The 13,034-nt window shown below is 38.9% G+C and overlaps 1 protein-coding gene across 2 annotated transcripts in view; it reads left to right on the forward strand.

Annotated features, from left to right (window-relative positions):
• Window positions 1-13,034, forward strand: part of LRRC1 (leucine rich repeat containing 1) — a 125,939-nt gene that overhangs the window by 87,876 nt on the left and 25,029 nt on the right. For both annotated transcript variants that reach the window (XM_081295766.1, XM_081295767.1), the window contains 4 exons: window positions 9,099-9,155; window positions 9,459-9,522; window positions 9,895-9,969; window positions 12,429-12,573. In XM_081295766.1, coding sequence (XP_081151892.1) covers window positions 9,099-9,155; window positions 9,459-9,522; window positions 9,895-9,969; window positions 12,429-12,573 — 341 coding nt within the window. The remainder of the gene's footprint in view (window positions 1-9,098; window positions 9,156-9,458; window positions 9,523-9,894; window positions 9,970-12,428; window positions 12,574-13,034) is intronic.

Below are 13,034 nucleotides of genomic sequence, written 5' to 3' on the forward strand. Positions count from 1 at the left end.
CCCTAATTAGAAGAAATTTAAAAAATTAGTATGTTGATTTATGAAGCTGATGGGGCATTCTTCTTGAATTACTGTAGTTTGGTGAGGTATCTTTTTTCATCTTTTATAGTTAAACATAAGTTAAATAACTTATAACGGGTTGTTTTGTCACCAAATGTAAAACAAAAGATTTTTAAAATAAAGCATTTCAATCCTATTGCTCTCACTAATAAGAGATGAAAAGATATTTGTCTCTTTAATAAAATATTTTTCTTTTGTTTTTTTAAATCTTCAATAAAATTCTTGTTTTCATGTATATTTTGTGGTATGCACAATATATTGGCACATATATTTGTCTGTTTTAAAAATAAATGTAAGGATTATGAAGGTATATTCTTAAATGTATGAAGACTACCATTCTAGAATAGAATGTGTGGGGGTCAGCTCAGTTCTGTGCCAGTGGTTCTCAGAATCCACTTTCCATGCCCCCAGGGGTTCCTCTGATATCTCTCCAGGGCTTGTGGAGAGTGAGAAGCAGTGGTCTTATTGGGGTTTGGGGGTCTCTTGTTTCCTGTTGTGTCAGTGCAACTCTGCTGTTAACCTGCTAGATTTTTGTGTTGGGACTATAATGCTTGCTTTAAAAAATCTGCCACAATTGTTTTTCTAGTTAAACTTGGAAACTGCAGTTTCAAACGCTTCGTAGTTTATTGTAGCATCAAACATGGTGAAATTTTTACCATGCTGTCTATAGATCCTTACTAGCTCTGCTCAAACCAAACTTCAAAGCTTTTCATAGAAGTGAACTTTAAAATTTTTTACCTGCCTCTTCTCTTTTCCAAATGGGCTGAATCTTTTTCTCAGTTAATGATTGAAATTCTACCTCTCTTATGTCACACCTTACCCAATTGGAAAGGTGAAATAGATCCCAAACCCATATGTTCTCTGGCCTACCTTTTACTGAGGAGTAAAAGCTGTAGTCTTGTAATTGCTGTTTGGTTGTAGGTATTAGTGGTGGTGTGTGCCTGGATCTTCTTGTACTGTGATAGAGCAGGGTCTTGGCCAGTGTTTTAGTCAGCTTTTTGGCTGCTGTGACTGAAAGACTTGACCAGAAGAATTTTAGGGGAGGAAAAGTTTATTAGAACGCTCACGGTTTCAGAGGTCCATAGAAGGCCAGCTCCATTACTCAGGGCTTGAGGTGAGGGTGAACATCATGGAGGAAGAGTGTGGCAGAGGGAAGCAGAGAGAGAGGTCTCCACTTTCCAGATAACAAATATAGACACCAAAGTCACACCCTAATTCCCACCTCCTCTGGCCACACCCTACTACTTCAGTTACCACTCAGTTAATCCCTATCAGGGGATGAATTCACTAATTGGGTTAAGACTCTTACAACCCAGTCATTTCTCCTCTGAACCTTCTTGCATTGTCTCACACGTGAGCTCTTGGGGGATACCTCATATCCAAACCATAACAGTCGGTCAACTCTCTGTGTCTGCACATACTGACATTTCCTCATCCTCAACACCTGCAGGTGACAAGGCTCACAATGTTGCCTCCTTCCCTCCTCTTCCTTCCTATGGTGCATTATAGGCAGTCAAATTAGAGTCTGGAATCTTGAGCTGGGACTCTATTGGCCTGTTTCGGCACAGCTTCTCTTCTGGCCTAAGCTGTATATTCAGTTTCTATTAAAATTTGTTATAAAGAAACAACTACGAAAATATGGCTTCTGTTGCTCTAAAACCTTCTAATGAAGAATGGTTATTGTCTATTAACATTGCTTTATTTTTCTGATATAAAGAGCTATTAGGGAGAGAAAAAGTTATTTTTAGGAAAAAAATATCTTGCCAAAAGAATGGTAAGCTTTTTCCTTTTTAATAACAATTCTGACATTTATCACATTTACTTTTCTGCCAGGAAGCTTAGAGCTAATTCCAACGAGCAGTGAGAGCAGCTGTATTAGCTTGTGTGTGACGAAGGGAGCTGAGGAGTGGGGGAGAGGTGTTGCTGGAGGCTGCCGTGAGTCAGGTGCTATGCCGGGCACATAGGCTGCCTTACGGCAGCTCCCATACTCTTGAGGCTGGCATTCCCCACCCTGAGCGTCGTCCATGTCCTTGTAAGCTGGAGATAAGTAATCTGCCCAAGTGTACACTGCTGGTGGGTGGTGGAGCTGGCACTGGCCCTTGATTTCTTTCTTGAAAAATGCCACAGTTTCTTCACTGCATGCTTTTCACAATGAGCACTTTAGTTTCTTCCCCACTTTCAGGGCCCTTCCTGATTTCATGAAGTTCTTTTAAGACCCTTTTAGAAAAAGTTAGGGTAAAATTCAATATATGACTTTATATATCACTGAAGATACCAGGTAACAGTGGAGGGCATCCAGTGCAGGTCCTAGGCTTTCCAGTTTTGCACAGGCTTAAGAAAACTATCTGATTTTAAAAAAATTCCTCTAGGATTTTTTTTTAAATATGCCCTTGAAAACAATATGCCTAGTGAACAATGGCTTTTCATTTACTATTACTAAAAACAAATGGAAGATTCCATTGGGAAAGTCAGGAAGGATACTTTTCTTTATACCAGCATTTGATCTCTCCTTAATGTGTAAATGAATTTGTCTTCCAAAGGAGTATTTTAATAATAAAAAGTTTTTTTCTTAAGATCAGTTGTGTTAATTTCTACTCAAGCATGTCACACAGTGTGTTTCACTTTTCAGAAATGGGTGGTATGGAAATGCAAATCAAAACCACCATGAGATACCACTTCATGTACACTAAGATGATTATAATAAAAATAAATAAATAATGACAGAGATTGCTGAGGATTTAGGGAAATTGAAACCTTTATGTGTTGTTGGGAATGTAGAATTGTGCAGCTCCATTGGAGTCCTTTGAAAAGTTGAACTTAGTTCCCATGTGCCCCACTCCTAGTTATATATACCTAAAACAATTGAAAATATATTCCCATAGAAAAACTTGTCCACAAATGTTCATAGAAGCTTATTTATCATAGCCAAAAAGGAAGCAATTCAAATTTTCATCAGCGAGTAAATAGAATCACAAAATATCGTATATGTATTCAGTAGAATATTATTTGGCCATAAAAAAAAAGGAATGGGGTTATTGCTATATGTTACAACATGGATGTACTTGGAAAAAACATGTTAAGTAAAAGAAGCCAGACACAGAATGTCACATATTTTCTGATACCATTTGTATAGTTCTGAATACAGAACTATACAGATGGAAAATAGATTAGTGGTTGCTAGAGGCTGAGAGTGGGACAGGGAAAGGGTGAGGAATGACTTCTAATGAGTATGAACCTTCTTTTGGAAGAGGTGAAATTTTCTGTAGTAAGATAGTGGTGATGTTGTATATCTTGTGAATAAAGTGCTAAAACCCACACAATTGTACAGTTTAAAAAGGTAAATTTTATAATTTGTGAATTCTATCTCAATGAAAAAAAAATGGACCTTAGGCAGACTTGAAGCCGGCTACTGATGAAAGATGGTGCTGTACCTGGGAAGGTGCCCTGGTTTTTCTTATTGGAAATATAACTGTGTGTAATGGGCTGAGGTCATTTGTCCAGTTGCTTGCACTTGGCCAGTCTTCAAAGTGCTTGTCTAATACAGAGGAAGAGCAGGTTGGAGGGCATGAGCAACCCCTGCAGGAGCAGATGAAGTGGGTCGGGGTCTGGGTTGGGGAGCCTGTGTCCCTGTCTGGAGCTTGCTGCTTTGTCTTTACCTTGTGGAACTTTCTCTATGACAGTTCTTGTTCTTAGATGTTCATAAAATTCATATTATTAAAAAAAAAGTTAGACTAAATATTTCCACTGCCTGTTTAATTAAATTTTGTGCTCAAAAAACAGCTTTCTTAGAGGAGCAAGAACTTAACTGGTAAACTAGCACAGCACCCAGGATAGCTATCAGCCACTAAATGGTTGTTATCAATAAGTATTTAATTATGAAAATTTGCCTCTAGAAGTAGTGCAAGTGAGTAAGCCTCAGGTTCTCTTCCTGATTGAACTAGAGTGTGGGTCTGGTTTTGTGTCTGCTGCCCTGGAGAATGGTGACCTTAATTTAAGTGGGCTTAACCTCAGTGAGCCCATGGCCACTTCATGTGGGCTGTGTGGCTATGTTGTGTTAGAGTGCCACCTAAGAGGAGAAAATCTTTTGATACCTACAATCGTATTTAATGCTCTTTGGGGGCACTTAGAAATTACTATAAAATACAGTACAATATGAATTCCAGAGCAAAGCTACTATAGGAAATTTGTAGCCAGAGATTTCTACAATACTAATTTTTTGTTGAAAGATAGAAATATGAAAGTGTAAGAACCCCCGTGTCCCCCATCAATATTTTCTATAGTCAAACATTGTGACCATCAATGTTTGTAGATTCTTTCATTTTAGTGGTTTTGCAGTGTACTGCCATTTGTTTGCCTCTTCTGTCTTAATTTATTTTACTCTTTAATATCTTAATGATTTTGGTCACCAAAATGTGTGTGCAGGGGGGAATCCAAGTGGATTAAAAGGAGTTTTTCAAACATAGCGGAGAACAGATGTAAATTCCTTAAAGTAACCACTCATCTAGTCCCTGAAATAGAACCCTAAAAATACAGTTGGCCTACATTCCAACTTACAAAAGAGTATAAGGTTTGTGCCTGCTATTATGAACTGTGTGAAACAGTGTGCTTGGAGGCCGGGCTTTGGTCACTCTCTCCCTAGGAGCTTACAAGGACGTGCCCCTCAGCTCCCTTGGCAGTGGAAGTAGTAGGAATGGCAGGGAGGAGAGAAAATCATGGTTTTTTGTTAGAGGAGGATGAGTATGTTATTGCACATAAAGTTAATTATGAGAAATTAAAATCGAAGGGTAAAATATTGTTAAGGAATTGGTTTAAAGAATTAAGGTGTATAGAGACAGCAAGAAACTGTGCAACTGCAAAAACTGATGTGCACAAGATAATAAATGACACACCAATCTCTTAATTGAGGAAAGCAAAGTGGGAGATGTAAATAGGATGCTACCTTTCTAGTGAAGAAAAAATAAGACTATGCATGCCTGCTTGATTTTGCATAAAGAAAACTCTGGATGAATATATAGGACATTTTAAAAAGTCATTTCCCATGAGAATGGTTTTGGTGGTGGGAAGGTGGATTGGTAGGGGATAGAGGTGAAAGGAATGCTTTTTACTGAATATGTGGATTTGAATATGTACAAACGTGTTGCCAATTCCTGATGTTGACTTCACCAGTTAAAAGTGAGAGAAAGCAGAGCATCATGGTTAGAAGTGGAGACACCCTGGTGAAGGGGCTTGCCCACTTGGAATGGTGTGAAACCTGAAGTTTCCTCTCTGCCTTAGTTTTCTCATCCATAAAGTTAATTATGATAAGCAGTTATAACAATATCTATCATACAGTAAATTGCCAATATCATTTTCTGTAGTAGGACTGTTAAAGACTAGTAACTCTTCTACTGCATGTTAAGTACATTTGTGAAAGTATTAGGAATGCCTGATGCTTTCTTATGTGTCCTTAATGTTGGGTTTTAACTAAGACAGTGGACAAATGCACGCTCAGTTTGAGTCTCCTCGTCTCTCTTGGTCCAGTGATTAAGAGCCCTGGGCTCTGAAGTACACAGAATTAGGTTAAATCTGCCCAAACCCTGAATACTTCTCAGCAGCACAGAAATCTAGGGTGCTTGAATTGAATTGAATAGATTGCCTTGACAGGGACAGATACTATCCTGAAGTCTCTACTGAAAGTACTGTATTCTGAAAGAGCAGGAAAGAAGATCCTGCATTTTTATATTAGTGTCAGTGGTCCCACTCTGCATTTGTGTGATGTCAGTGGCTGCTACAGCAATTTGGAGAAGCACATTCTGGAGTGGGCTGGTAGAGTTCTGCACTTTGGTCTAAGATTTTCCAAGGTGAGCCGTTGATGAGAACTGAAGTCATGGTCCGATTCTGTATCAGTCATTAGTGCCCTGAACTGAGAATGACTTGTCCAGGTTATACCCTGAGGTTTGGGCTCATATAGGAGGTGAGAGTCTGTAGCAAAGCCATTTCTTTGCTTCCTATTCCTTCTTGTCTCATGGGTTGCCAATTATGGACAGTGAATGCTAAGTTAAGAAATGGCCAGAGGTGGCAGCTCACTTTCTTCAGGGCCCATCTTTCAAGGAGGTCTTCAGTGGTGGAGCTGACTTCTGTGATTAGTAGCAGTCTTTCTGAAAACCTTGACTTGGCACAAGTACTGGCAAGGTACCTGACTACACTTAGGGATGAGGGCTGTCACAAGAAGATAAGGTTTAAAACTGGCTCTATGAACTTGAAGGGAAAATAGTTAATCCCTATTTGCCATAACAGATATGATTATATTTATTTTAGGGGACGTTGAGATCCAGTAATAAAGCACCTCAGGCCAAACAAATTCAGTTTGTTAGTGAGGGACAGGTCAGGATTTGAGCCTCTCAGACTTAGAATGGCTTTCATTGGTGGGTTTATAGATATAGTCTAAGTTAGTCTAAAAATAAATATTTTTATTCTAAATAGTTTTAAAATAGAGGGAAACATTATCTGAGGAAGACCATTCTTTTTAGAGTTAATGTAGGTTTTATAAGTTACAAAAATATGACTTTTTTTCTGGGTTCAGAGGTGCATACTTACAGTGTCCCTGCTGCTCAGGACCCTGAAGCAGGAAGATTGCTCAAGTCCAGGAGTGTGAGGCCAACTTAGGCCACGTAATGAGACCCTGTCTTAAAACAAACAAACAAAAATTTGCTGTCTTTGATTATAGCACCCCTCTATCTATGTTTTCCTCAAAGAGTCTTGGTAGCACCATCGTTGTACTTAACAGGATATGATTTGGGAGTGTTAGCATGACGAGGGTGGAGTTGTGTCATAGATCTGTTGGCATTTCAACAGTATTTTTGTATATGTGTTAGTTGTTTATAGTAACTATGGCCTATGCCTTTTGCCCTCCAGACTAATTTAAAGATAATTTTAAAATGTGTGCCATATTTTTAAAATAACATAAAATGATAAAAATCACAGTGTTGTTTTATGGTTAAGGAGGTGACTTATGCATGTACTCAAAACTGAGAAGTGGTTTTAAAAATATAAGCGGAACAGTTCCAGAGAGTGGAGAGCCTTCTAGAGGCCTTAGGCAGCGTGGGATGAGGTAGGAGCTCTGGCCTTGCTCCAGGTGGGAGCTGTGGCTTTGCCTTTTCCTGTGTGAAACTGCCTTTAAACCCTTCTCTTGGTGCCCAACAAGTAGTTTTTGATGTGAAGAAGGACTTTTCTCCTTTTATCAATAGATGTCTGTTAAAGCAGATGTGAAAGTTATGAATGCTGGATAGATAGAATGACAGTCCTACCTGTGATTTTCAAAAAAACAAATGTGATTATAGCTGAGAGCTTACTGTCCCCCCCCAGTAAGACTGTTTAGGGGTTGCATGAATATTTAATACTGCAAACAAAACTCTTCATTTTAAAACTTTTGCTCTTCACACGTTGCTTACCACCATTCTTTGCGGGTTAGAGTAGCTTCTGGAAGTGGGAACTGGGTATCGGTACCTCTCAACCGCCTTCCCTTCCACTTCCCCTCGTTATTTTGTTCACAAGCACAGTTGGGTAAGAGAAAGTAGAACTAGGTAATTGTGATTTGTCAACCAGCTACATTTTATTTGAAAAGCATTAGTTCTTGATGACCTATTAGCAAGAATTTTGTTGTATTTTTTTTAAACATATACTGATTATAGCTCAGTGGTAGAGCACTGGCCTAGCACGTAAGAGGCATTCTGTTCTATTCTCAGTACCACATACAAAAAAGGTACCGTGTCCATCTACAACTGAAAATATTTTTTAAAAACATGCATTTTGAAGAATGTGTTTGTTCTGGCCTTAATGATGAATCTGTTAGTTTTCTAATGCTGGAGAAGATACAGAATTTACATTTCATAGTACCATTAGGATATATGTTCTGTCAAATAGGTTTTAAGCTTGTGTGTATACCGTTCATTTAAATCAGAGTTACATTTTCTGATGTTACAAAACCAGTTTTGTTAGAATACAGGATTTCTGCTTTTTTGTTGGAAGGGAGAGAATGGGGGATTATGGCAGATTAAACTGTTGGGATCATAACTGATTCCTTCTGTATGCTCAGAAATTAAATTCTTCCAAATATGGATGTCACTATGGTGATATTAGCAAAATATGAGTTTGGGGTAGTGTAGAGCTGAGGGGCCTGTTGTGGTAGTGGACCAATCACTCCTCTTCTGAATCAGTGTGTCATGCAGAGCTCAAATAACTCTGATGTGTGAGGGTCTCTGGTGATAACAGCATTGCCACTGCGTGACAGGATTTGACCCAGATACTCAGTCTGGGGAAAACATCTGTCTCATTCTACCATGCGCCTGTAACAGACAGAGCTACACCTAAGAGGCACAGGGATCTTCTGCAAAGAGCACTATTTCTAGGATTTAGTGAGGATTAAAAGCAACATCACTATAGCTGCCACTTATTAGGTCAGTCCTGAGTCCCAGGCATCATGCAAGGTGCATCGCTCCATTATCCCAGATGTATTTAAACAGGAGTTATTTCCCCAGTGTTGTGAGTCTGGGACCTTAGGTATAAAGGTTTTTCAGAAAACTCAGTACTTTAAAATAGGAATGGTCTCCTGCCCATGTTGGAAGATGAGCTCTCTGAGCTCTTCCTTGAGATTCAAGCTGTAACTGTTTTTATGTTAACGGTACCTTTCCGAAATACGGAAATTTAAGGCTTGCGTTTGGCTTTTGTCTTGGTCCAGGGAGTGGTTATCCTCTAATGGCGATCTTTAGTAATTATCTTTTAGTAAGTTATTTCCACATACCAAAATATGTGAGAAATTTGAGTGAGGGTACCTTGTAGTCATGACACACTCCACTTTTATTAATTTTATCATCTCATGTTAACCTTTAGGAGGTAGAAATGATGTTGATTTCATGGTGGTGGTGCTGATATTTTTACCTGGGAAGTGACACACGAGGTTTTATTAACAGTTGCTATTAGTTGAGTGTGTGTGTGGCAAAGGGGGAGTAGGAAGAATCTCAGGAATGTCTCTTATAGTTTTTTCTTCTGTTCCTTTCTAGTCTTTATAACCTGGCTTCTCTGGAACTGAGAGAGAATCTTCTGACCTATCTTCCTGAGTGAGTCTCTGGGGAGAATGGTGAGGGGGCGGGTGTGGACTAGGGGAATTGAAGTATGTGTGTGTGTGTGTGTGTGTGTGTGTATGAAAGGACTATTTCAAAAAAATGATCCGGTGTCCTTTGTAAAGTTAGTTAGGTACCAGCCTTCTCATAATAGTCCTTCCTGTGCAGTGTCTACTACCATAAAATCTAAATGTGTGCTATTTCTGGAAACTATGACTGAGGAGTACTGCCTTCCTCAGCATATCTCAGTCCACTCTTAAGCACTTTATTTTGTGTTTTTTTTTTTTTTTTTTTAAATAGCTCTCTCACCCAGCTGCGCAGGCTAGAGGAACTTGATTTAGGAAACAATGAAATATATACTTTGGTAAGTCTATATCAAAGAGAGATGGGAATTTGTTTTTGTCCTTAGTTACGATCACAAAATATCTTGGGGAGTTCTACAAGGATGCTTACATAGCCAGTGGTTTTTTTTTTTTGGATGTGGCTGGGAACCCAGTTCTCAGGGGTTCAGAATTGTGATTGGGGTTTAGGGAGGGTCAGGACTGGGGAGTTGGGGCCTGTGAGGAAACAACTGGGGCATTTTAGGAGGAGGAGAACCTTATCTTAGAGAACTGACGACAGGCATCCTCTATCATACCCAGTCATTATATGATGATTTAGGGTTCTAGCTCCCTTAATGGAAGACTAAGACTGGGATCTTTGTTACCATAACATTATTTTTGTTTGTTTGTTTTAGCCAGAATCTATTGGCTCTCTCTTACATTTAAAGGATCTCTGGTTGGATGGAAACCAACTGTCAGAATTACCTCAGGTAAGTGGGAATTTCAGTGTCTACCCCAAAACGTTGAACAGCAGTAGGCCTTGTGTGTTCCCTGCTTCTGTGTGAGGTTTTCTCAAGAAGGATCTCAAAAAAAAAAAAAAAAAAAAAAAAAAAAACCAAACCAAAAAACAAAACAAAACAAAACAAAAACCAAAACAGAAACTTGACTGAAAAAAATACATTTGGAAAAATATATTGAGTTTTCATCATTCTGCATTGCCATAGGAAAGCTGAAAACCTCAACCCACCATTTCTAATAATGCTAAATATATCCTTTAGTTTGTGAGGTCTGTATTTATTTCACCCTTGTTACCTGTATAACTTACTTTAAGCCCAGAAAATTTATAAATTACCAGGATCCATGATTCTGGAGCTACACATTTCTGCTGCTCCTTGTGGTGTGCCAAGTGCTTGGAATAAATTTGACCATATTTTGCTCTGTAGTAGTTGGTGTGAAGGCAATATTAAAAGCTTTTATTTTGCTTTTTTTCCCAAAATGTCCTTCATGGTCTAACTGGTATATCATGGCATTCATGATTCACTACTGCTCTCAAGTGTGAAAACCATATGGGGACCTCAGATAGGCTCCCTTTCTGAGTGGGGTCCAGCAAGCAGGCCCAGTTTCTGATGGAGAAACTGAGAAAACTAAAAAAGTCCTCCTCAACCACAAAGGCCATTTCTTCTTGTTGTTTCATTCTTCTCTAGCTATTACTGAATTTTATTCTTGATGTATCTTATAGCCAGTTTTTTTTATGGTCAGAATGTAGATTTTATGATGTAGGTGCTCGTATTTTGAGGAAGTTTGGGTGCTTCCCCACTTGGCTCTGTAAACCTGTCATGGTAGACCTGTCATGGGTGGGGAATACCAGAACGAGGCAGATAAGTTTGACAACAGAAAAAAAGCCCTCAGGTAAATTTTTAATTCATGTAGTTTAGCATTGAAGTTGCTAATGACTAATGGACTAAGAAACTAAGTAGAGTTGATTTCTGAGATTCTGGCTACAGTTGGGAAGACAGATCAACAACTATAGAGGGCAGAGTTTGACTAATACTTAAATTTCTCTAGGAAATATATGGAAAATCCCGATGGAGAGAATGCTAGTTAACTTAGGAGTTAGAGGATAGGAAAAAAAAATACCCTGGTGTTATCAGGAGAGTGATAAAACATCAGCTGTGGGATATGAAAGGAGGAGCATGTCCTTATGTACAAATGAATGTAAATGGCTGTGGGAGATGTGATATCCTAAATACAGAGATTCAAGATCCAGTGGCCCATGTTAGAAATGGTTATGTAAAAATGCTTTTATTCCCTGTAGCATAGACTAGTGTTAAACTAGTACTGATCATCTTATATTCTCAATCAGAAGTATTTTCCTGTCTTCACTGATAATGGAATGAAAAGGATGCAAAGACGTTATTAAAGGGAATTAATGAAAAGCAGAATAACTTCAGGGGTCTGGCATAAAATTAGTAGAAATGTAGTCTGGTTTCCTATAGACAGGAAATACAGGGGCAGGATGGTGAGGCATATGTCATGCAGGAAATAAGCTGGAAAGAATAGGTCAGACCAAGTGAAATATAGATTGAGGAATTTGTACTTACATAGACATCAGGGAGCCACTAGGTGTTTTTTGAACAGCAGGGTGGGATGATTGTATGACTAGACCAGCTATGTTTTCAGGAAGGAAATTAAGACCAGTGTGTAGAATGGACTTGGAAAGGAGGAGTCGAAAATGGAATCCGAGAGGCAGAGCTAACAGTCAAGGTAAGAGGATAAAGAGAGTAGGAATGTAACGTAAGGAAATAGGGTCAGATTGTGAAGGCAGTTGTGACACTGAATGGGCATTTTGGGAATGAAGGGGAAGGTGACTCTTAAACAGCATGAATCATGCTGTTCCTGATTCTGGATAGATTGTTTTCATTAAAAGCAATGTACTTTTCTTCTGCTGAGGTTAAAGATCTTGATGGGTCTGTGTGTTCCAGTTTTACTGAGGAGCAATTGCTTTGATGTTTGTGTTAACAAGCATTACCCGTCCTGAAGGAGAGATTAAGTAGATGGTTTCTTACCAGAGAAGATCCCGGGATAGCACTGAACTGTAAACTACTTATGAGAGATTGATTCTGAACGTGGAGAATTGGATTCTAGTCTCCCTTGTTTTTTCGTGATCCTGTGATCTTGCAATAATTTGTTCTCGCTTGGTGCCATTCTCTTCATCTCAAGTGAGAATGATTCCTGGCTTGCCTGATGTAGAGGCGTGGCCTCCCTCCCAGCTCCATGTCTGTGATTGATCAGAAGGAGGTCTAGGACTTTTTCTCTTGCCTTCCCAGTGGGTGTAGGCTACAGATACATCCTTAGGATTTTGGAATTTGATTGTGAAAAATCACTAACAAGTTTCTCTGTACCTTGATGGATTGAAACATGGACTTCTCTTTTTATGCCATTGATGTAGGAAATAGGAAATCTGAAGAACCTGCTGTGCTTAGATGTCTCCGAAAACAGGTTGGAAAGACTTCCTGAAGAAATCAGTGGCCTGACTTCATTAACAGATTTAGTTATTTCCCAGAACTTATTGGAAACAATCCCAGATGGTATTGGTAAGTATTGAAATGGACTAACTGCTAAGGTGATGCCTACTGTTGGCTGAGCATTGGGAGCTCACCCTGATTCTTTTCTGGAGTTCACTCTTCACTGCTGGAAATGTGGCTTCCTTGAGTCTCCTTGTTGCTTGTTTTTGGAGATGGAACTTTTTCTCTGTGCAAGCATTCCTGTCATCCTGGTTTGATAGCAATTAAAAAAGTATTGTTAGTATTAAATGTTGACTCATATCTACTTTATCCGAATCAGGTTTCAATGATTCCAGTAAGGATTAGCCAAAATAATAGAAGGTTTTTAAGGTGTCTGCACAATCACTAAGATATTTCTAATTCAGTATTCCAGTATGAGAAAGTTATTTGGAACTTAATGTATGACCTAGGGAGATGATTTTAAATGAGAAGTGCTGTGATTGAGTTGAATCATTTCTAGTTCATTGAGAACAATCTTTTAACTATTCTAG

This window comes from Spermophilus citellus (assembly GCF_964194105.1).
Source record: "Spermophilus citellus genome assembly, chromosome: 5".
In the NCBI taxonomy this organism is placed as follows: Eukaryota; Metazoa; Chordata; class Mammalia; order Rodentia; family Sciuridae; genus Spermophilus; species Spermophilus citellus.